Source organism: Dysidea avara, chromosome 5 (genome assembly GCF_963678975.1).
Source record: "Dysidea avara chromosome 5, odDysAvar1.4, whole genome shotgun sequence".
NCBI lineage: Eukaryota > Metazoa > Porifera > Demospongiae > Dictyoceratida > Dysideidae > Dysidea > Dysidea avara.
In genome coordinates, this window is record NC_089276.1 from 28,877,815 (window position 1) to 28,901,952 (window position 24,138).

Here is a 24,138-nt window from a genome sequence, read left to right on the forward strand (position 1 = left end):
TTGCACAAAATTTCTTTGTGATGTTGGGTAACTAGAGTATAAAGAGTTTAGATCAACTAAAGCATAGTGAAGTTGATCTTAGCCTTGTATACCTCCCAATACATTGTTCTACCCCAACACTACTAGGTGACAAAGTATGTGGTATTTAAATCTGTGTATAATGGTGGGAGAATCTACAGGAATCATCTTGTACTTTGAATGATTTGTAAGACAAGAAAGATATTGCTCTACAGAATAAATTATTCATAGCTTTACCCCGTACAGGACTCTCTAATGATTGAAACTGGAACTGCTGACAATTTTATGTATGAACAAGTCATAATTGTTTATAATCAAAGTCTTGAACTTTGGTTCCTTTAATCTTTGTAATAATCTTTAGACTTATGCACGTACATACTACCTTAAATTTACAGCACTATTTTACTACACAGATATCATTTCCACAGAAGAGTTTGCTAAATGTGAAAATGTGGGTGCTGCATTTATCAAACTACAAACAAAACTTACAAAGATGTTAGTGAAGGCAGACTTCCTGTCAATAAAGAGAGCTTGTATAGCTCAACAGAACACACCTGGCGGTGCACAACTACCTGAACAGCTTGAAACAGAAATACGTCATACCAAAGATACAAATATGTTGTTGGATTCACTAATTTGTTCCCCTTATTGGAGTTGGATTGATATTAGAATATTACAAGCAATTGTGGTAGCATCTGAGATTCCCCAGACACTACAACTTCTGGAAAATTACAAGAATGCCATATTCTCAAAAAAGGTGATTGACCTTCTTCCAGATGCTCCTAGCAAAGAGATCAAAAAATACTTTATAAAGATCGGAACAAAACTTGGAAGGGATGCCAGTAAAATGACAGTAGCAGATTTATTAAAATTTCAATCCCAGCTTGAGACAGTGATCATGGACATTGGCAAGGGAACTTGTGTTCTTGGTCATATTAGAAAGGGTTGCATAGAAGTTCACTGGTACATTCCTACCCATTGTGTGGATAGTGCATATCAGTCAGCATCTACCAGATGTCACTTGTTTAATGAAATCCACTTGTTATGGCTTCAGATAGCACACTACCCAGTAATTCACGATCCACTAACAACAACACCTGTTGATATGTCAACTCCACCTCCTTTAGATACAGCTGGTAAGTGGTCCACTAAATATGTGTCATAAATTATCTCAACTTGTTGTGCATGTAGCAACAGTCAAGGACTTCATTGACTACTACTGTGACTACTTGTCAGTCAACATGGATGCTGAGGTGGTTATGCAGCTGATGATATCCCAGCAACTACTCAGTGAAGATGTTGTTGTGGCAGCTCAAAGTAGTTACCACAAGAGTTGTCTGATCTTACAGCAAGTTCGACTGATGGATTCAAAAGGACTGGTCTCATTCTGTGAGTTGCTTAAAGCAAACACAAGCCTGAGAAACATTGGAGAAATGCTGCATAATGGTAAGCACACAAGTACTAAGACAATTGTTATTACTTTTCTCTAGCATTAGATTCTACTCTGATGAGCTCTGTCAGTAGTACTGGTGATGGTGAGCACACTCAACCAGATAACCTGACGCATCTGCAACAAACGGGTGGAGAAGACACAGTGACTGTTTGCCATGATGCTTTTGAACCGTCTACTGTTGATGCTAAATTCTGGGATACAACAGTAAAATTGACAGAAATGTTACAATCTTTTGATCCACAGATGATTGCTGACAACTGTGGTTTATTGAGAGCCAGCACACAAGCTAATATTCCACTATTTCCTACTCACTATATGAAAGTCCTTCAAGGAAGCAGATCTACTCCAACACTGGTGCAGAAGCTTTCTGCATTTGCAAATTGGATGGACCACTCTGTACTCACGGCAGTAGTTGAAGCTTGCAATATTCCTGAAGTTGCAGCACTCCTGGCCCAGTTTGACAGTAGGATAGATACATCCCAGCCAGTTACAAAGTATCCCATACCATCACCATCTCATCACATGGTGCCATATGATACCAGTATACACACTGTACTGGCTGTTCAGCTAAACTTGCAACTGAGTCATTTCAATCTAAAGAATTTAATTGATATACGATCACTGATACAAAAGAAATGTGAGGTTACTCCTCATTGTTTACAGCTACTGGCAGTAGCAAAGACTAGCCACACAATCATCTACTGGACTGTTCCTAAACATGTGGCTTCTTTCATAGTTTTAAATGTTCTGCAGCATCAAAGCTACTTTTACCAAAATGGTATACAGCAGGTAGCAGTCTACCCAAAAACAATACTGACCATCGGTAGTGCTCTTACTGTAGGACCATTCTCATTTTTTGCTAAGGTGAGTTCATTAACTAGACTGAAATAGTATTTTATCTTCTTTATTACAGCTACTCAATGACACAAGTAATAATCTTAGCACACAACTGTACCAGTTGGAGGTAAGAGTTTCCAATCTGTTGCATGCTAGAAATTGTGGTCTTTATAAAATTTAACCACAGGATATCCCCAAAACAATGAATAAAGTACAGTTTGAACTTGTCAAAACCAGGAAGGAACGCAATGATACAATCAAACAACTGAATAAAATAGTCGTACAGATGGATGAGAAAATCAGAAACACTTTACCACGACAAGTGTCATCTTACCAAACCATAAAGGTACAACTCTCTTTGTCACTAAATATGTATGTAAATGTGAGTAATTTTTCAGGTCATACCCGATGCTTTAAGCAGCTCAGCAAAATGGTCTTTGGTATCTTTTGATACAGTAACTACTTTGAAAAATGTGAGTTGACATAGTATAATGAGACATCAATGTGACACCAATGTCAATAGGTTCAGTCACAACAGGACCAGTTGATACTTCAGTTGAGAGAGAGTTTAGGATTGGAGAAATCACTGAAGGAGAAGATAGTCAAAGAGAAACAAATATACTCCAATCTTCTGGACCAGTACAAACAGTTACAGAACATCCAACCAGTAGACCATCCACCAGAATTATTATCGGACACATCACAAAAAGAGGAAGATGAATCTTTAAAAGAAGAGGTGAAAAGTTCACAGTCACAAGTACTTGATGAAGAAACACAAACTGAACTGACTAAACTACAATCAGTAATGAAAAATGTGAGCTCTACTCTTGAAAAGGTTGAAGTGATAATGAAGTATTGGAGTGAAAAGGTAATATTGCTATGCACAACTGAGAATTTGTATGTATTTAGCAGATCATGGATAAACAGATTATGGATCAACAGACACATACAACTGCTCCTTGTAAATACAGAACAAAATCTAATAAGCAAAAAATCATTTTATACATTCTTTACCTTCAAACAAAAAGTACCTGTAAACAACAATACACTGTGCACACTTCAATAATGAAGTTGCTAAAGCATGCATGGACTTGAATTTGTGCTCGAAATTTTTTAGCACAATAAGATGAGTGTGCTCCAGTTCTCAGTGCTGCCATACTGTTTTCCTAAGACAGCTACAGTAATATAGGCTTGATATACATTCTATTGTGTATACCATTTGTACTATTAATCCTGTCATACAGCATACCTGTTGTTATTCAGCATACCCTGTGAAAAGACTGTCTGGTAAACTGTAGATTACACTGATAAGTTTACTTGTAGCTAATGGTGTAGTCTATCAATAGCTTCTAATATTGAACTGATAATGGTGGCCTTAGTGATGAATGCAGCGACAATGTTTAACTCAATTTCATCTTTTCCATATTACTGCATAGGTCTCAGTACAACCAAGAGTTCGTAACATAATCCTACAACATTTTGAACTTTTGGTGCATTCCAACTGTTCATCCTTTCCGACAGTTGCTGTGCTCATTTGAGCTTGGCATTCATATAACATGATCCGTCAGTCTGCAATACACTCATCCATGATCTGCTAAATACCTTGCATAACTATTAATTAAAATTATTTGGTTTTATGTACTCTTTAGACTTCAAAGAGTCCACAGTCACTGATGAAGGATCAAGGAAAAGTGAAGGAGTCTAGTGAGACCCTACCAGAGAAAGGAAAGAATATTTTACAGATCCAACTGAAGACAATGATTTCAAATTTGTCAAGTGTTGAGGTCAGTAAAAGTTTTGAACTAAATACATGGTAGGTACCAATAGTGAACAGTATTGACAACTTCACAACACATGCGAGTTGCATGTAATTCCACATGTGTGAATTCAACACATACATATGTGTTGTCTACATGCACAACACACGTGAAGGCAGTACCACCACACACATGGTGCATGCAGTCTGTAGCACATATGTCATTTACTTTACAACTGAACAAAATTACAATAGCTACAGTACACATGTAGCTAAAGAACGCTTGCATGGCTCGTAATGTAGCTAGTTGCTGTAATACTGTACATACTGTAGCTATCTAAATACCAGCATGAAATAAGTAATAGTTATCCAGGTGCTCATAATTCAAGTATGATACATTCTTTCACTGCAGATCACGACTGGTGTAACCTGTACACACCAGTATTAGCCACTGCAGAATATAATGTACCATGGGTGTGGCACATGTACAGCCGCTACGATGTACAGTACAGCTGTACCAATGGAAAGCAATGCCATGGATCCATGTAATTAATCTAGCGATTTTCTCACTTCAAGTGTTGACTGCCAACTCACCTTACGGAGCCATAGACTTGGATTAGGATCTCCAATGATAAACTGATTAGAACCCACATATATTGTCAAAATATTTGAATATAAACCATCAATTAGTGTATCGCTGGATCCACCATGCCGACTGCTTGCTTACAAGGCTTTTAGTAACGGTAGATATAACATTTGAATGTTGTTCATAAAAGTCCAGAGATTGTATCCTTGAATATACTTCTTGATATTTGGATTTTAGCTACAGGCTCCAGTGAGATAATCATGCCAGTAAAGATGGATTTTTCAAGTACACGCATGTCATGTTTAGCTAGTACCAAGAGTGCACCATGGATTTGTGAAGTAATATTTGAGTGGTACTGTAAGTTTCACATAGCAAAACTTTTTTTTCATTTGCATGGGTAGGGCACAACACACACTCACAAAAAAGCAGTCTGGGGCCATACAAGACTGTAGTTGCAGTATATATTGGTAGCATCTATATAGCAGAGATCTACCACCAAAGGTCATTTATAGACTACAGCGTATTGTTCCCCTCTGCAAAATGTTGATCTTCAGATGGAAATCAAGCAGCTAAAGTTACAAACAACAGAAGGAACATTTGGATCAACTTACGAAACTAATGCAGTTAGTAGGTGGTGGTCAGAACCTTGAGGAGGTAATGTGTACAATTGGTATTCCTTCAATATCCAAGCCAACATTAATTGAGAAGCTATTGGGATCAGCTTTTGAAGACTGCCTGAATGAACAAATGTTGCAAGCTGGAAGAGAGGAGAGAGAATTAGGAATACAGAAAAATCAATATCATCATGATGTACCATCTATTAATGTAATAGTTGATAGAGGATGTTTGAGAGGTCCCGTGGGCGTTCTTACAATGCAAAGTTCTGTAGTAGGAGTCATAGTTGGTGCTGCCACAAAAAGCTTTTGTACATAGGTGTAAAAATTGGTACTGTATTGTGCAGTATGCTATATATCATAAAAGAAACATACCAAGCCACCTTGTCACAAACGCTTTAAAACCTGTTCAGGATCATCTACGTCAACATCAGCAGATATTGCAACAGGATTTAGACAATCTGAGTATGTGCATGTTCTATACATTGGAGTATATGGATACGGAAGCCCCATTCTTTATACCATACAAAAACAGTTGAGCCACCTAGAGATGGTTGAGTGTGCAAACCACACCATATCAAATGTTTTCATGGTTAATTAGAATAACTAGCAAAGGACTTTTCATCTTTCTGTGGACAAAGTCCAAATCTGTAATAATGAAAATCACACAGGGTGCTTGGTATGCTATTCAGTGTAACAAAGCTGCGGAATTATCTTTGAGCAAGTTCAAATCAATACCTAGGAGACCATAAAGATTGTGATCCATCCTGATATTTAGAAAGCGCTATAAATTACATGACTTGCTATCTAACCATCTCGCAAACAACATAGCTCAGCTCATAAGTGGCAGCACAACCAACTTGAGTGAATGTCACATTTTGATCAGACCCAAAACGGATGGAGGTAAGCAGGATCATTACAGCTGACAGCAGAACCATGTATAACTTTAGGTCAGAGACCACTTAGAAGTACATGTTTAGTAGGCCTGAGCCTATTATGCTCAAAAATTTATCTATTATTTCTTCCAGAATTTCCCAAAAATTCTCCCATTATTCTTCTTGTATCTAGCCTATTATTCCAAAATAATAATTCTCATTCAGTTCCTTTGGCTAGTCACTTAGTTTTCAAGATGCTGCTATAAGTAGTTTTGCCAGAATTGATTAATAACCATATGAAGCTTCCATCTTACACATCATTTTTCTAGCCATAAGTACGTAGTTACAACAGACTTAGAATAGCTATCTGCAGCAATAATTCGTGTTTTCAATATTAGTGTAGCTGTAGCCACATACTAGCAATATGTTCAAAGACTTGAAGAAGATACACTGGTATAAGATGTACAAGTTTCAGTATTGCAGATAATCATGCAGATAAATCCCTGATATTGGCTGCAGATTATTAACATGAAACGATCTGACTGCTCTATTAGAGTATTTGAGTGTTCTATTAAAGTATATCAATCTTTTAGAGGTTTATCAGTCCCAGCACTCCTTTTTTATTCAATTGTTATTTCAACAGAGAGGCAGCATCAGCCGAAGCTATTTTTCAGCTATGCCCTGCACAAAAACGTACATCATAAACACACACATATATACAGTAATTACTTATGTACAAACTAACTCACTAAAATGTTCTTAACTATTTCGAAATTGAGTAAATGTTGTTGAGTCATATAAGACTGTTGGCAGAGCATTCCACAAGGTAGTTCCACGATAGTAGAAACTGTGTTTCCCGTTTGTTTGTGGAACAAACAAATGATTTACATTTCTGCTTGCATGCCTATAATAATGTCAGCTAATATCATTCTTAGTAGCTTAACTCTTTCTTCTAGCTAATCAAGGAGACATGCCCCTTAATTCCACCGATTATTCCCGTGGACATCCGATAATTCTAAAATTATGCCTGCAATCACCCTATATTTCTAGAGTTATTTTCACGAAATTGGTGACCTACTATTGTCCAAATTATGCTGGCATAATAGGAGCAGGCCTACTGTTTTGATCCTGTTCAACTAAAATTTCAGATGTGTATAGGAAAGCCAGCGAAGATTGCAGCTACTACTGATGTAAATTATGGACCAGAAGCAATCACTCAATCAACTCCAGTCAAGAAGAGCTGCAACATATCTGTAATGAATACTCAAAATCTTTAACAATTCTCAGTGGAACAAGCTGCTGAACTCACCAGAGTAACTAGATCAAGATCCATCCCTCAACAGTCTATGGCAGCAACTCAGAAGACCACACCTGACAGCATCTACATTTGACACTGCCATGAAAACATATGAAAAATTAGAAGAAACTACCACCAGGTACAATTCCAGTACTAGAATGGGGATGATCATATGAGAACACCACAAGGCAGTGGTACTTTACATAGCTCAGATTGCCAAGCAGTTTGGACCACTAAACAAAGTCAGCAGAACTGGTATCTACATATGTACCACAGATCCACAGTTGGCTGCTTTTCCTAATAGTGTTGTAGAAGATCCTACCCAAGGTGAAAGAAGATTGGTCTATTGGAAATAAGCAGCCATATTCTGGTAGACTAATGACACATGCCAGGAAATTCACCAGTTTTGTATATAGTTCTTTAACAGATGGTCAAGTCATGCCAAAAAAAAGTACCAACTACTATTACCAGGTGCAAAGCCAATGAAAAAATTATACAGTTACCCTTGTGTGGCTTCCTTATCTAACATCTTCACAGAAAATTAAATGCACTGAAAACTTTAAACCATGGTGTATCCCCAAGAGTATACAGGTACATCTCTTTTCAGAGAATATCTGCTTTCAGAGTTAGCCAATTGTGTTTTGTAGTTAGTCAGCCAATCCAATGACTTCAGTCACCGTGAACAGTATATTATCGACTTCTTTGTACTGTATTGTAAATATCCAGAATTGTAATATTTATACCACCAATATACGTACCATACTTATACTATAAATCATACTTCATTCATCACATTAAGTTCAACATGAAGAGAACAATCACCAGCTACAGTAATTATGCTTTAAAAGATATGTAACAAGAGTGGCTCATGAGATGCTACAGACACACACTTACATAAACAACTCCTTAATGCTCACTGAAGACTAGATTATGAATACTAAGTTGTAGTGAGACACAACTGACACATATACCACTTTCACACCTCACTTCAAAGGGAAGGGAAGGTGTATTAGTGCTATAATAGCACTGCTATCAGTGCTCAGGAATGCATGAATGAGAAATGGAGGTAGTATATACAAGTTATATATACTACCTCTTATTCTCATTAATGCATTCCAAGCATTCTCAGAAATTGTCTGATTTCTTTGATGAAACTGTGTGATCTCTGCTTTAATATAGTGACACTTCACAGGATTGATAGTGGGTTTTAGTTTTGTAAAGTGAGCCAAAGCATAGATCATGGACTTGGGAAAGAAGATAGTTCATTGTTTTACTGAATGAAGAAGGTCACAGGTCAGTTTATATCATGCTGTTTTGATTGCATTGACGTGGCAATGTTCAGACTCTGGGGGTAGCACTTAATTTAGTTGGCCATTAGCGTTAGCTAACATATTCACTACTTTAGTTTATTCATGGCTAGTAAAGTAAGTACTTTAGTACACTTGAATCGTCTTTATGTTGCTGTTTTGACACCTGGCGCGATTTCACATGCGCGTAGTGACTGGGCATGGTGCTTAATTGACTACACCATTATAGCGTTATAAACATATTCACTGCTTCAGTTTATTCTTGGCTAGTATAGCAAGTACTTTATAGTGCACTTAAGTTTCGTTATGAGCTGTTCAGTTCGCATTTGGGCTTCCTGTGTTTAATTGCGTACCCACAATCAAAGTGATCTGCACACTCATGTCGATACACTTACATTCGGCCTCTCAGCAGCACCTTGTCGTTGCTTTTACAACGTTATCCACAATCGAAATTCACATGGTCCCATATAAATACACTTACGAAGCATTCCTGCAGTTTCCCACACTTGCAGGTGAGTCACCCAAGTGGTATATATTAGTTGTAACATAGGCACTTGTGATTTGCCTGAAATATACGCACTTGCACTCAGGCTGTGCCCTCATGCTCGTGCATATATTTCAGGAAAATCACTCGTTCCCATGTTACAACTACTACATATCAGTAATAATAGTTGAGTACTTCGAGGATGCTATAACTCGCTCCACAAGAAATGCCACAAAGATACAAATAGAAGGAACAAACGGTCCACTTCTCTTCGGTCATATGTAAAAATGTTAGTAATATACATGTGTGTGATATGTTATGTTACATAATCATGCACAATGCATTGTTGAAACTTCTTTGATTTTCAAAATAATTATCAGAATAACTTAGTAAGTTTCGTAGTAGAAGATTAAAGGTATATGTGGTCCACGCATATCATTGTAATGATTCAAACTTGAAAGTACAGTATTTTCAATACAGGATCCTGAAGTCTCATGTTGCTATTTTCCTGCTAGAAAGTCACTCTTAAACCTTCACTGTTAATAATGAAATGTAATAAATGCACAACAGCACATGTTTTGTACTTGAATATTATGGTAATGATACTGAATTCAATAATAACTTGGAAATTATCAATTATTAAATGTAATTGATTGAATAGGCATCAACTTAACCGCCACTTTAAACAACATACAGACACCAAGACACACGGCAGTGTGTCATGTGGCCAAGAAAGCCAGTGCGCCACAAGCGACAGGAAGAAATAAAACAGCATTTTCATGCATGCATAGCTCCATGGCTCCTTCTCCAAAGCACACCATTCTTGCATCCACCAGGTAGGGTAGGTCACACATCATATATTGATTAAATTTGCAACAGCCATTTGCAAGATATGAGCATTCAAAGTTTCATTTTAATTTCTTCATTTTTTTCTTTTTATGCCATACGAGAGCTACAGGGGATTTAATTTCTTTTTGTACACTTTGAAAAATTACTATAAAACGTAAACATGTAATTCGACTGCCTTGATCTTTGGCACAAATGAAGAGCATACAAAGTGTGAATTCATGTACCAAGTTTGCTGTGAATCTGATGAATATCCAAAGAGTTATGAGCATTTATTCAATTAAAAAAGGTCAACACAAGACTACAGGGTAAACTGAGTATGTAAAATTAGTGTGCAAGTAGACTGATCATCGTAGCAGTGCCTTTGAAAGCAATAGAGTTACAGCTACAAAGTTATAAAGCAAAACCAAACAAGTGCAAAATTGTGGGATCAAGACTCTCTAATAAAGCAGTCACCGCAGGGTAACAAAGCTGCACAAAAACTTTAACACCCACGTCCTTAACCACTGAATCACTGCTATCTTGGCTGATCACCTCACTTAATTTCTGCTTTACAAATGAAAATCTTAGTTTAAATCTGCTTATAAATAAATGTTTGTTATTTCATAGATCTATCAATTAAAGTACTACAGGTAGATTGTTCTAGAACGTTCTATGTATGTTCTATTAGAAGTCCTCAGAAAGTGCACTCTATTAGAGTATTACAATAATATTACCAAATATTGAAGTAAATCATGCAATACAATACATTTATAAGTCTGTCTTCAATAGTGTCTGTATCGAAAAGAAGAAATGCAAGTACAAAACAAACCTGAAGTCAGCAGTAGGCTGGTATTGGGGCCTTATAAAGTACAAAAAGAAGTGAAATCCTCACAAAAACAGCCAAGCTGTGAAAAATGGTGTAGCCTTATGGTGGCGTTTACATCACAATTTCTGGTTTGAAGGATATTTTAAAAATACAGTTGTGAACACATTTGGATAGCTACACTAAAGCAAACACCGTCACATTGTAGACCAGCTCTTTATCTACATGCTGATTTGTATGGCCATTAGATATTGAACAACGATACACAACAAGCTGATTCTAAGAGGATGCAAAAAAATTTTCGGCATCAGTTTACCAAAAGCTTGTTGCATACTATGGCAAAGTAAAATGTAGTGACTGTCTCTGGGAAAACCGGTCTTATCGCCCATGGTCCCTAGCCCACCCCCCATAAGGGGGCCAAGTGCAAGCCCGGCCTGCTTGCTTGTATGCCACCCAACCACCCCCGAGCTCTTAATGCAGGCGTGCCGGGCTCCTGCACCTGACCCTAAAGGAGGGAAGGGGATCTCTGACACAAACACATGCACATTTATATCTACGTAACCATACATACCAGACATTTATTTGTGTATTTGCATGGCTTAATTACCAGCATGCTTACTCATACTCAGGTGGTGCTGTCTAATGTTTGCTGATCTGCCATGCTAACTTTAGAGTGACAAAGGGAAACTGAGGAATCATTGAGCAGAATTGCTTAATTTATTTGGCTGTGTAGTTGACGACACGTGTTATGGATTATACAGTAAATTTCAATTAATTTTATTGTTTAGCAAGTAGCAGCAGGAACCTACATGTGTACAACAGCATATACGGGATAGACATGCAGAGCAATGATAGCAGCTGCGGTGGGAACCCACAAGTGTACAACAGCTATGTGGGGTAGGTAAAGCAATCATGCAAAGCAATAGTAACAGCGACAGCAGCAGCAGCAGTGGGAACCCGCATGTGTACAACAGCTACAATGATAGCAGCAGTAGCAGCAGCAGCAGCAGCAGCAGCAGCAGCAGCAGCAGCAGCAGCAGCAGCAGCAGCAGCAGCAGCAGCAGCAGCAGCAGCAGCAGCAGCAGCAGCAGCAGCAGCAGCAGCAGCAGCAGCAGCAGCAGCAGCAGCAGCAGCAGCAGCAGCAGCAGCAGCAGCAGCAGCAGCAGCAGCAGCAGCAGCAGCAGCAGCAGCAGCGGCGGCGGCACCAGCAGCAGCAGCGGCGGCACCAGCAGCAGCAGCAGCTGCAGTGGGAGCCCACATATGTACAACAGTTATGTGGGGTAGGTAAAGTAGCCATGCAGAGCAACGATAGCAGCAGCAATGGCAGGAACCCACATGTGTACAACACCGGTGTGGGGTAGGCAAGCAGTAATGCAAGCTATGATAGCAGCAGCAGCAATGGAAACCCACAAGTGTACAACAGCATATGTGGGATAGGTAACGCAGTCATGCAAAGCAATAATAGCAGCAGTAGCAGCAGTAGCAACGATGGAAATGTACCTATGTACAGAGCTAAGCAGAGAAGCAGCTATGCAGCAAAATTTATGGCAGAGCCCACGTGCCAACAACTGTGATGCTCACGGAATATTGCATTCTTAGTTTAGCCATCTAGGCTATGATAACATAGACCACAGCGTCTGGCGGGTAGGTACTGATCTTAATTTATTTACGCCTTAGTAAGCAATACATTGCACCCAATTTTTCCCCAAATTTTTTGTTATTTAGAGTTTGTGGCTACCCCTTGTCACTGTGATACGTACATATCAAAGGTTTGATGTCAGTACATATACATACCAATCGGCACACTATAAGTCCTATATTACCCTACCATTTATATTAGTGTAATGGTGAATAACATGTGATCATAACTATTATTTACATTATCTGTTCTTGGTACCATTTGTTGATGGCTAAATAGGCAAGGCTCTTAACCATGATGGCAGCTGCAGTGGGAACCCACAGCAGGAGTAGCAAGGCATAGTTAAACCTTGTAATTTGTAACCCAAATGTATTAACTGACAGAAAAACACACACTGGTAGCATCAACTGCAGCAATATAGTAAAGTAATTATGTTAATGGATGTTTAGGCAACCGCAAACTGGGCTTTGAGAAAGTAGTGATAGTCTGACCTCTGTGCTATCCATCCAGAAATAGCTGCTGGTTGGCCACCACAGGGTTGCATGCATTTGGTTTGTATGCACTTAGTGCCAATTGGTGCAATTGATTTGCACAATTGCTGGTATGTACTACTGAACATATTATGTTTCATTACCAACTAAGGCTACGAGCATGCCAAATACAAAGGCCCACTGTATGTAATCAAATTAATAGTAAGTAACTATGATGGCACAAGCAGCCATGATGACACAAGCAGCCATGATGATGCAGGCAGCCATGATGATGCAAGCAGCCATGACAACACATGCAGCCATGACGACGACAGCAGCCAGGCCGGCCAATTCAAGCAGCCATGATTCAGTAGCTATGACGACATAAGCAGCCATGCCAACACAGGCAGCCATGACGATGCAAGCAGCCATGACAACACAGGCAGCCATGATGATGTGAGCAGCCATGACAATGCAAGCAGCCATGATGATGTGAGCAGCCATAATGACACAAAACAGCCATGACGATGCAAGCAACTATGACAACGCAAGCAGCCATGACAATGCAAGCAGCCTTGATGATGCAAGCAGCCTTGATGATGCAAGCAGCCATAATGACACAAAACAGCCATCATGATGAAACCAGCTATGACAATGCAAGCAACTATTATGATGCAAGCAGTCATGATGACTCAAGTAGTTATGATGATACAAGCAACCACGATAACACAAGCAGCTATGATGACCCAAGATACAGCAGCCATGATGATACAAGCAGCCACGACGAAGCAAGCAGCCAGGACAATGCAAGCAGCCATGACAACACAAGCAGCCATAATGACCTGACGACACAAGCAGCCATGATGACTCAAGCAGCTATTATGATACAAGCAGCCATGATGACCCAAGATACAAGCAGCCATGATGACACAAGCAGCCATAATGATGCAAGCAGCCATAATGATGCAAGCAGCCATGATGACCTAAGATACAAGCAGCCATAATCACACGAAACAGCCATGACGATGCATGATGACTCAAGCAACTGTGATGATACAGCAGCCATGGTGACCCAAGATACAAGCAGCCATGATGATACAAGCAGCCATAATGACATAAAACAGCCATGACAATGCAAGCAACCATAATGATGTATGCAGCCATGATGACTCAAGCAGCTATGATGACCCAAGATACAAGCAGCTATGACGATACAAGCAGCAATGATGACACAAGCAGCCATGACGATGCAAGCAGCCAGGACAACGCAAGCAGCCATGACAACGTAAACAGTCATGACGAAACAAGCAGCCATAATGACACAAAACAGCCATGACAATTCAAGCAGCCATGATGACTCAAGCACAAGCAATCATGATGACACGTAGCCATGACAACAATTATGACATAAATGACACATTATGAAGGTGCACATGGGCTGCAAGGATGCATGCACCATTATCATTACAAGGTGCCAGCTACCCAAATATCGATAAGAACTTAATACACTTTATTGTTTCAGTTAATGTGGGTAACAGGCACCAGATCTGTTAAGAAATGCAGGGCTCGTGATACAAATTCCTGACACATAGCCCATTGTTAGATATGGCCATACCGGGTTTGGTAATAATTGGGATATTAAGTGCTTCAAAATAATAGCAGTTATACAGCAGTTTTGATGCTGTGACAAACAGCACTGACACCACCAGGAAGCATAACTGCGAAGTGCAGTGCATTTGCGATGATCACTACTGTGCCATGGCTTGTAATATGGTGCTTGAGTTTCAGAACAAATTTCCTGAAAACCTACAATGGGTCACAGATATACCATGTCAGCCTGACCAAACATGGAAGCCAAGTGGGGCAGAAAGCCAAGCAGGGCAGGGGGTATATATAGCAGCTTGCTGATCAGTGCTCTGCTTGTGTTATAATGAAGCAGTGGTCATGACAACGAAACAATGGCAGGACTACCACAAATGAGGGCTTGCTGCTTCATTGAAGCTGCACAGGAGTAGACACTGACATGCCAAAAGGAGTAAGCCAAACAGGGCTGAAGTTGACATCAAGCAATCAGCAGCACAAGCACTCAAATAAAATTTGCTTCAAGTGCTGGTGCTGCCCAGTAGTCCAAGACACCAGTAGTTCAACTGACCTGACATCAAGCAAATGTAAAGCAAGCTGATAAAAACAGCTAAACCAAACACTTCTCTCAACTAAAATTGCATGATAAGCATTAATTGGAAACAACAAGCATTATTACACAATTATATCATCCGGTGGGTGTTAATTAGAACAATCGGTAAACCACCCCAACGATTCAAGCAGTATTGCTACGTGGCCTAAGCCGAGGTTGTATGTGCGGCATAAAAGTAGGAGACACAAATACAACACAAGGACAGACACTACGTGGCTACACAGTGTTACGTGACATGTAAAACTTAGCCGCTATTTATGTTTTTGAGCACAAACTTCCTTCCCACTCCTCGTAAGTTTTTCGGCACAAACTGCCTTCCCGCTCCTTGTGGTGTTCTTCAACAACACATGTGAGCCAATGAACCCACCAATGTTACAATTAGTCCCTGCATGGGCGTGCGCATACTCTATTAACGCTGTAACCAACCTTTTATGTTAACTTCAATTTATTGTTCAGCTCTAAAAGAGGTGGGAGGCGGGAGCCTGGAAGCCGGATAAGATGCTGTTTGAAAAACTGAAGAGGAGCGTGTTGGGCCAAGTTATTGGCCATTCAAGGCTCAAAACTGGCTAAAATGAAAGGAAATTTACAGTACAGATCACTATCCAATACCATGGAACTGTACAGCCACACACAGCCATTTCCTGGTTGGCCAGGGCTCCATCAAGGCACCAGACCACTTGAACGGCTTGCCACTGTGCTTGAAAAAGCAGCTAACAAAAGCAGACCACTTTACCCTGGTCGACTGTGACAGTGAAATTTGATAGTGCATTCATAAAGCTTGTGTTTGTGTGAAAAATCAAAGTTCCTGTCTTGGGTGATAAGACCGGTTTTCACAGATCCAGTCACAAATGTGGAATCTACGTATTCTCTAGCAGCATATGCAGTGTGCAATCAACACAACTTCAGCCTATGCCAGACTGAAACACAGCTATGGGATTTTGAAGTCCTTTTGGCCATTGCAAAGGGACCTAAACCTGCTGTAACATTGATAGGCAGTACAAAAAAATTTTTTTTCTTGACCTACTACAAATACCAATCACTTGTTTTACATTACTATAATATACAGAGGTCTCGCTCATTAGTATACAAGAAAAAACTGACGCAGAAAGTTGTACTAACACTTTAGCATACCATACTAAAACCACAAGCGACGTATACCACCAAAGTTTTACACGAAGCACCCAAATTTCTGTGAACAAAGGTTCTGAACTACTCTACTTACTTCAGTGAATATCTTCTTTAATAATACTCACACAACAGTAACAAATTTCTTCTTGTTACAAGGCCACCTTCCATCTGAATGGAAACATGCTACTGTTGTGCCTGTTTTTAAAAAGGGAGATAGTAAATTACCATCTAACTATCGCCCAATATCCTTAACATCAATCTGTTGTAAAGTTCTAGAGCACATCATCTATTCTTCCATCAGCTCTCATTTGGAAAATCATCAACTTATTCGAGAAGAACAGCATGGTTTTCAGAAAAATAAGTCCTGTGAAACACAACTGATCTACACAATTCATGAATTTGCAACAATACTTAATGACGGTGGAGAAGTGGATGCTTTATTTCTTAACTTTAGCAAAGCTTTCGATAAAGTTCCACATGTAAGACTTCTTCAAAAACTTGAGCATTACAGAATTTGTCCAAAACTTGTCAATTGGATAAAAGATTTTCTTGGACAAAGACTACAGCAAGTAGTTCTGAATGGTGTAACTAGTGAGCAGTGTGAAGTTATCTCTGGCGTACCGCAAGGTACAGTACTTGGCCCTTTACTATTTACTTGTTTTATTAACGACCTACCAGCTCTAGTGAACTCTCAGATACGACTCTACGCTGATGATATACTTATTTTTAGACTGATTTATTCAAATGAAGACACTTTAGTATTGCAGAGAGACCTTGATGCCATAGTGAGGTGGAGTGAAGACTGGCAAATGTTTTTCAACCTTTACAAATGTGTACACCTCAAGATCACTAACAGGATATTAACAACTAACTCAACATATTTTCTGAAACAACATCAAATTTGTAGATCTACCAGTGCCACTTACCTGGGAGTAACAATAGATGAACACCTGAAATGGACAAACTATATCCAACATGTTACCTGTAAAGCAAACTCAGCCAATGCCTTTTTGCGACGTAATATTAGCTCTTGCACTCAACAAACTAAGAAGCTGTGTTATCTAGCAATGGTACGTCCTATCTTAGAGTATGCATCAACTGTCTGGTCTCCATACACTAACAGTAGCATCTACAAGTTAGAAATGGTCCAACGAAGAGCTGCAAGATTTATTACAAACAATTATTCACCCTGGGCTAGTGTAACTGAGATACTAGATCACCTGAATCTACCAACTCTTGAACAGCGACGGAACAATTTGAAGCTAGTTATGATGTATAAAATGGTGCATAGACAAGTTCACATCGATAATGGAAACTATTTAATCCCAACAGCAAGCCAAACACAAGGTCACGATCAACGATTTTTGCAGCCACACTCCAGAATTGATTCTTACCTTTACTCTTATTACCCCTCTACAATTAAATTATGGAATAACCTATCTAGCAGTACTGTGGAATCACCTACCTTAAGCACATTTAAACAATGTATTAATTATAGCTAAGTACAATCACTACAATTTATTCTTAATTTAATCTGTTGTACTATATACTCCATATGGAGGTTTCTGTACAGTAAACAAATAATAATAATGATAATAATAATAATAATAATAAGGCAATGAACCTTAGTATGTGCAGCTGCCATCTTAAATATTACATAGACACTAATCAATTGATACAATAAATGAAGTTTTGTAGCAGTACGTATGGCTTCAAAACCACGACTTCCAGGTAACCGCCTCAAATCAAAGGTGGCAGCCATTTTAACAATGTCAATGATAATAAATTATAATTTGACTGTGTGCATTAAAATTTATTAGTATTAACATCACTGAAGCCATTTCTTGGCCACCACCTTTGATTTCACAACTTCTTTTCACCCAGACTTTTTAAGGCTACACCATTTTTTCATAGCTTGGCTGTTTTTGTGTGGATACATACTGTATGGAGGGAAACTTTGGCACCATAAAAATTTGGTGAATTTGGCGAATGACCATATCTTCCCCATCCAAACATTTTGCTAGTAAAGAAAACAGCAAACCAAGTGTCGAACTAAACAATTTTCTACTTGACCAAGGGCCAGGCATCAAACTAGAGCCAAGCAATTACTTCAATAGGTAGCTAGTTGTATCTGTGATCCTCAAACCTCACCTCGAAACGGGCGTGACAAGTAGCGAGTGCTACCATATCAAGTACGATATTCACTATTCCAGAGGGTGTAGATCTACTGTCTATATAGTATTACCTTTTAGTTGATTGCTGACTCCAGGTACCAAAGAAATGTGGCACTCCAGATCCTTGCTTCAGGCACAGCGATTAGTAATCTAATCAATTAAATAGGGTGTGCGCTTTGCTAACAATTCGCCAAATTTTGCCAACTGTGATATTTTGTTTGATTCACCAAATTTTTCCTCCTCCAAAGTTTCCCTCCATACGGTATACACAGAAATGTTCTTACCACTCCTTCAACTGATACAATAGAAATGTTAAATACAAAAGCCTATAAGCTATCAGAATCAGCTGCTTAGTATAGCTATATGTATATATTTCTGGTTCTCATTTCATGAAAATTTAACAATTAACTGTTTGTCAATCTTTCACCTCTAAAATATAAGAATCTGTGCTTTTAAAATCACAAGTATGATAATAATTAGGAATTTTAAGTTTGATCATGGAAATAAAACAGTGGTAAAAACAAGGGTGGTCACCTACACCTGCAAATATACTAATGGATACTTAATCCATTTAATACCCATTAGTATATCTGCAGGTGTAGATGACCTCCCTTGTTTCACTATATTTCTATAATCAATTTAATTTTTCCTTTTAATTGTTTGTTTACTTGTAGTAACATGATTATGACTACTAAACTCACATACACTGCATCAAAGAAAGAATAGCCCATGTTAATGTAATTTAGCCTTTGAACATATGTCTTAACTATCAATTTCCATAAAGTGTAGTTACCATTACACTTCGTTATCAGCTACAGTCATTGTCCACCCCCTCCCACTTTCTGCTGCCTATGGTAACCTCCACATTATGTGGGTACCCATCACCTACAATAGAATAGTCAGTTATGTGATGATGTACAAGTGTATTATGTTCCACTACAATAGGAATGGTCATCATTTGTACAATTGCTACAAACTGAATTATCTGATAGTAAACAGAAAAATGATCAGTTGGAGGATGAGCTTACTCAGACACAAGGAAAAGTTTTTAAATTACAAGAAGAGATCACAAGGAAAGAGGTAACATCCTTTTACAGTAAATATCAGATAGCTTTAACTACTACGTAATTTTGTAATTTACTGTAGGAAGAGAATAGAGTTGCTATGAGTCAATTATCTGAGAAGGATTCACAACTGATGATGAAGGATAAGGAACTAACAAAACTCAAGGAAGACAACAAGCTGTTAGTGAAGCAGTTTAGAGAGAAGAAAGATAAGAGAAGGAGAGAAACAATACCTCAGGTGTGTTCCTACTAATATGATACTGTTTAATGTATTAACATGTAAACTACAGGACCAGATGGTCCAGCAGGAGTTACTAGGAAGTGGTAGGTATGGGGAGGTGTGGAGGATCAGTTATGGTGACAAAACTTATGCTGGTAAGATCATCCACAAGAACCTCCTCCCTGGATATCCTGATACCAGTGTTGACCAGACCAAACAGTTTGTGGTAGATATTGAAAACATCTATGCCATATTTGGTTCACATGAACATCCTAATATTGAACAGTACTACACTATTACACAACCAACTCCGGATGGTCCTCCTATCTTATTGTCTCAACTACTGCTTGATAACCTCAACAGTTTTACTGCTAAGATGAAAGGGAAGCTACCGATTCATGTACAACTTGACCTGTGTCTTGACATGGCTAAAGGAGTACAATACTTACATGCCAATGGAGTGATACACAATAACCTCCATGCTGGTAATGTTCTGATCAGTCAAGATGGAAAAGCAAAGATTGGTGATTACATTTGCCCACAAAATTCTGAACTGAATGAGAAAACAACATTACAACACAAAGATTATATGTCACCTGAACTGATCAAGAACTATGCAATTTGTTCCAGACCTTCTGACATTTACTCCTTAGGAGTTTTGTTCATACAAGTAGCAACACAAAGTACACCAACACCTACTGATTCAGAAAATACTGAACTATCTGAAGTTCAACGTCACAAACATCAACTAGATGAGATCACTACCAATCCCCTACTACCAGTGATAATGCAGTGTCTAAACATCCTACCAGCCAGACCTTCCATTGATCACTTGTGTGATCGGATCAACACTGCCAAACAAAGTCCCCAGAATGTAATGTCTGATACTCTACATCATGTTAAGGTGAGATCATGTTATGTGGTCTGTAGTGTACTACTCCACTAAAATGGACATTGTAACGCTTGCTTAAAGCTGTCAAATTTCTGAGCAATACGAGATTGACAGGATTTAGGAAGAATTAACATGATAAAGTATGAAAGGTGTAAACCACACTGTGGTAATGCTTGTTCATATTTAGCAGGTATCATTTAACAAACATACTACAAGGGAGCAGCCATTGTGTTACAAAATTTAAGTTAGTTACCAATTTTTGACTGGATGCACAAAAGCCTGACAAAATTGTGCATTTTTGAATTCTTTATTATTAATATTTGTAATTGTATGCTATGCTAACATGTCAGCCTCATATGCCAATAACTTTAGGCGTTATAGCCTTACAAAATGACAATAACAGAAAGATCAATTTGTACAGCAAGTATAATAAATAAATTACAGGCAATTACTAAAACGTGTTGTAATTTATGAACATAACAAGATACGGAGTAGAAACTTGTACCGTCATGTTCGCCATGAATAGAGGAATCCATTGCTGGGTAAGTTTTTCCTTGTATCACATTTGTCCTCCACATCAGTGATCAGTCAAGCACTATTGCTTGATGTGAAGTAAGCAAATACTGTAATGAAACAAAGACTACCAAATTCCTCTTGAGTAGGCTAATAATAATACACCAGTTTTCACCATTAGAACTTTCTTTACAAATAAAAATGTACAGATTTTTTTTTTTGCAGAGTAACTATTTGTATGGCACTATTACATGAATATTTTTTGCTATTCGTACAGGAATTATCCATCATAACTCTAGAATCAAACACACTGGAGTGTATCCCTGTCCAGTTCAATTTTGAGACAGAAAATAAAGCATAACAAAATACACTGTTAGGCAGTAACTCTAAAATGTACTATGTGACCATATCACTAGCTGAAATCTACACACTGCTGTTTATCCAGCTTATAAATATTATAAACCAATTGTAATATTAGTGACTGTCTCAGCAAAAAAACCTGTCTAGTTCACACAAGCAAGGGTTTTAAGAAAAACAAAATTTAACAAAAATTGGTGAAATTACGCGTGTTACAAAGAAAATTTTACACAAATTTTAATCAAGCTATTACTCAGAGAAGGAAGACCCAAATCAATTAAACCTATACACCATCTTATTCGCCTACTCATGCCCCAATGGTTTGTGCATCACATGCAATTGTTTATGATGTGGTAGACGTAAACAAAATCATTGCCATTTCTTCAATAAAACTGCCTTCATATGCCTATGCACAAATAACTGCTGGACAAAAACTAAACCTTCGTAGATCTGCCAATCCATCCATGGTGAACATTGTAAGCCAAATCCCAACTCTGTAGACTAATCCAAACGTACTAAGTTATGGCTGCGAATATAAGCGCCTGTAGTTTATTTTTAGTATAGTCACTGTACAAAGCCAATAGTGAAGATGGTGCATGTCTTGATGTTGTTGCCAGGGATTTTTGGGGTCAAAATAGGCAGCATGCATTTTTCAATGTCAGGGTTTTCAACCCTTTTACGCACTCTTATTTTCGCTCCCAATTGTCCAGATGTTACCAGCTTCATGAACGTGAAAAAAGACAGGCATATGATGAGCGTGTTAGAGAGGTTGAGAGAGCTTGCTTTTCACCATTGATGTTTGCAGCTACTGGTGGCATGGGGCCCACTGCTACAACAGTTTTCAGGAAGCTTGCTTCAATGTTGGCTGAGAAGCGTAGCAATAATTACAGCAAATGTTTATTCTGGCTGCAATGTAGGCTTTGCTTTTCATTGTTAAGATCTGCAGTGATATGTTTGAGGGGTCATTGTTCTTCAGTTGGCCGTCCATCAACCACTAATATTGATCTGGCCTACTCCGAGGGTCACTTGGAGTCTGGCGGCCTTGTTTGATTGCTGGTATTTCCAGCTGTCCAGCACTTTAACAGCTAGTGTTGGGAGTGGGGGCAAGGGCAGTCCATCTAGCCTGGGAAAAAAAGTACAAATCGATTTCCTTGCTCTTCCTACTGTCTATAGTGCAAAATTACTCATCATAATTGACTGAAACTTTAATGAACCGTTCCTTGAACAATGCAGATAATACTGAGAAAATAAAAAGAAATCCGGAAGTTGGGCGAACTAGGTGGGTTTTCACTGAGATGGTCACATTTATAATTGACTAGCTAATTTTTACTTTGACAACAAATGTTACTGGATCTGAAAAGCCGACATAATTGCACAAGCCTACATTTTACAATATAAAGCATCTATTACAACGGGTAAATACTTGTGTACAGTTGCTATAGTGTTTGTATGGTAGTTATGAGATTAAATTTGACAGAAAAGGCTCCTGAACAAAACGTACAACACTATAGAAGATCCAACCCAGGATCCTCTACATTAGGCTACAGTTCTACCACTATGATATGCCACTCTATAATGTCTTTCACTGTCTGTATGGAGGTAAATTTTGGTGAGTGAAGGGTTGACCTGTTTCAAGCCTTCCAACCCTAGCTTGCCTCTAAAACTTACCTTCATACCGCTAAGCAGTTTGGGGCAATGCGTTGTGAATTGTTTATGCATGAAACCGTTCAAGTTTATGATGTAATCAGAAACAAATTGCATCACTGTTATGGATCACGAGTGTCATTAATGTGGCAGTCTTTATTATATCTGTCCTTGTACGAGGATTGTAAGCCAGATGAGCTAGCTTAGAATGCCTCCCTGGGCTGTCTAACATGCTGATACACGATGGTAGAGGGATGGTAGAGGGTGTGATTATCTTGTTCGAGATGAAGTGCTTTGTTTCATATATCTAGACAGATGCTAAAGGTATTGAGGGGCAAACCTGAACAAATATTTGAGAAGGTATAATGTGTGATTATCATCATGAAGTTCATTATATCAAAGGGGGGGAATTGATGGTTGGTAGCAAATGACTTGTTATCAGGCAAGGGCTCATTACATCTTTTTCGGCGATACCTTTCTCTTCTTTGTAGCAATAAACTATTGTGCTATTCCAGTGTCATCTCAGCTCTTTGTGGTATTCTGTTTGTCTGGCTCTTCTTGCTTGTTTTTGTTGTAAAGTTTCTTTATTACGTTTTTGTATATATAGGTCTCTATGTCTTCGTCTATGTCTGTCATCTTGATTTTCAAATGAGCATTCAACAGTAACACCTTCCATTCCCCTCTGTTCTCGTTCATCCAGGGGATGGTTGATTAGCATTTGAAGCATCAGTAATCTACAGCATATATTCATTGTGTGATGGTCAATAGCATTAACCATATTTGGAGCATCAGTAATCTGTAAGTCAACAAATATGAAGAAAAAAAAACACACACAAAATTAACTACAACTACAATGCAAACCACTCTACAACTAAACTACAAGCACAATTACAACAGGGGTTTAAACGGGGAAAGGAAAATTAGTGTCCTCACACTGCAAAGCCAAGTACCATAAAATCATATGG

General features: G+C 38.6%; 1 protein-coding gene across 1 annotated transcript in view; it reads left to right on the top strand.

Moving 5' to 3' along the window:
• The window catches only part of LOC136256776 (uncharacterized), a 77,433-nt gene that overhangs the window by 35,839 nt on the left and 17,456 nt on the right, over positions 1 to 24,138 (top strand). Inside the window, exons 5-15 of the mRNA XM_066049799.1 lie at positions 432 to 1,154; positions 1,210 to 1,464; positions 1,509 to 2,335; positions 2,385 to 2,435; positions 2,496 to 2,654; positions 2,707 to 2,781; positions 2,832 to 3,176; positions 3,958 to 4,092; positions 19,429 to 19,563; positions 19,630 to 19,785; positions 19,838 to 20,671. Coding sequence (XP_065905871.1) covers positions 432 to 1,154; positions 1,210 to 1,464; positions 1,509 to 2,335; positions 2,385 to 2,435; positions 2,496 to 2,654; positions 2,707 to 2,781; positions 2,832 to 3,176; positions 3,958 to 4,092; positions 19,429 to 19,563; positions 19,630 to 19,785; positions 19,838 to 20,671 — 3,695 coding nt within the window. The remainder of the gene's footprint in view (positions 1 to 431; positions 1,155 to 1,209; positions 1,465 to 1,508; positions 2,336 to 2,384; positions 2,436 to 2,495; positions 2,655 to 2,706; positions 2,782 to 2,831; positions 3,177 to 3,957; positions 4,093 to 19,428; positions 19,564 to 19,629; positions 19,786 to 19,837; positions 20,672 to 24,138) is intronic.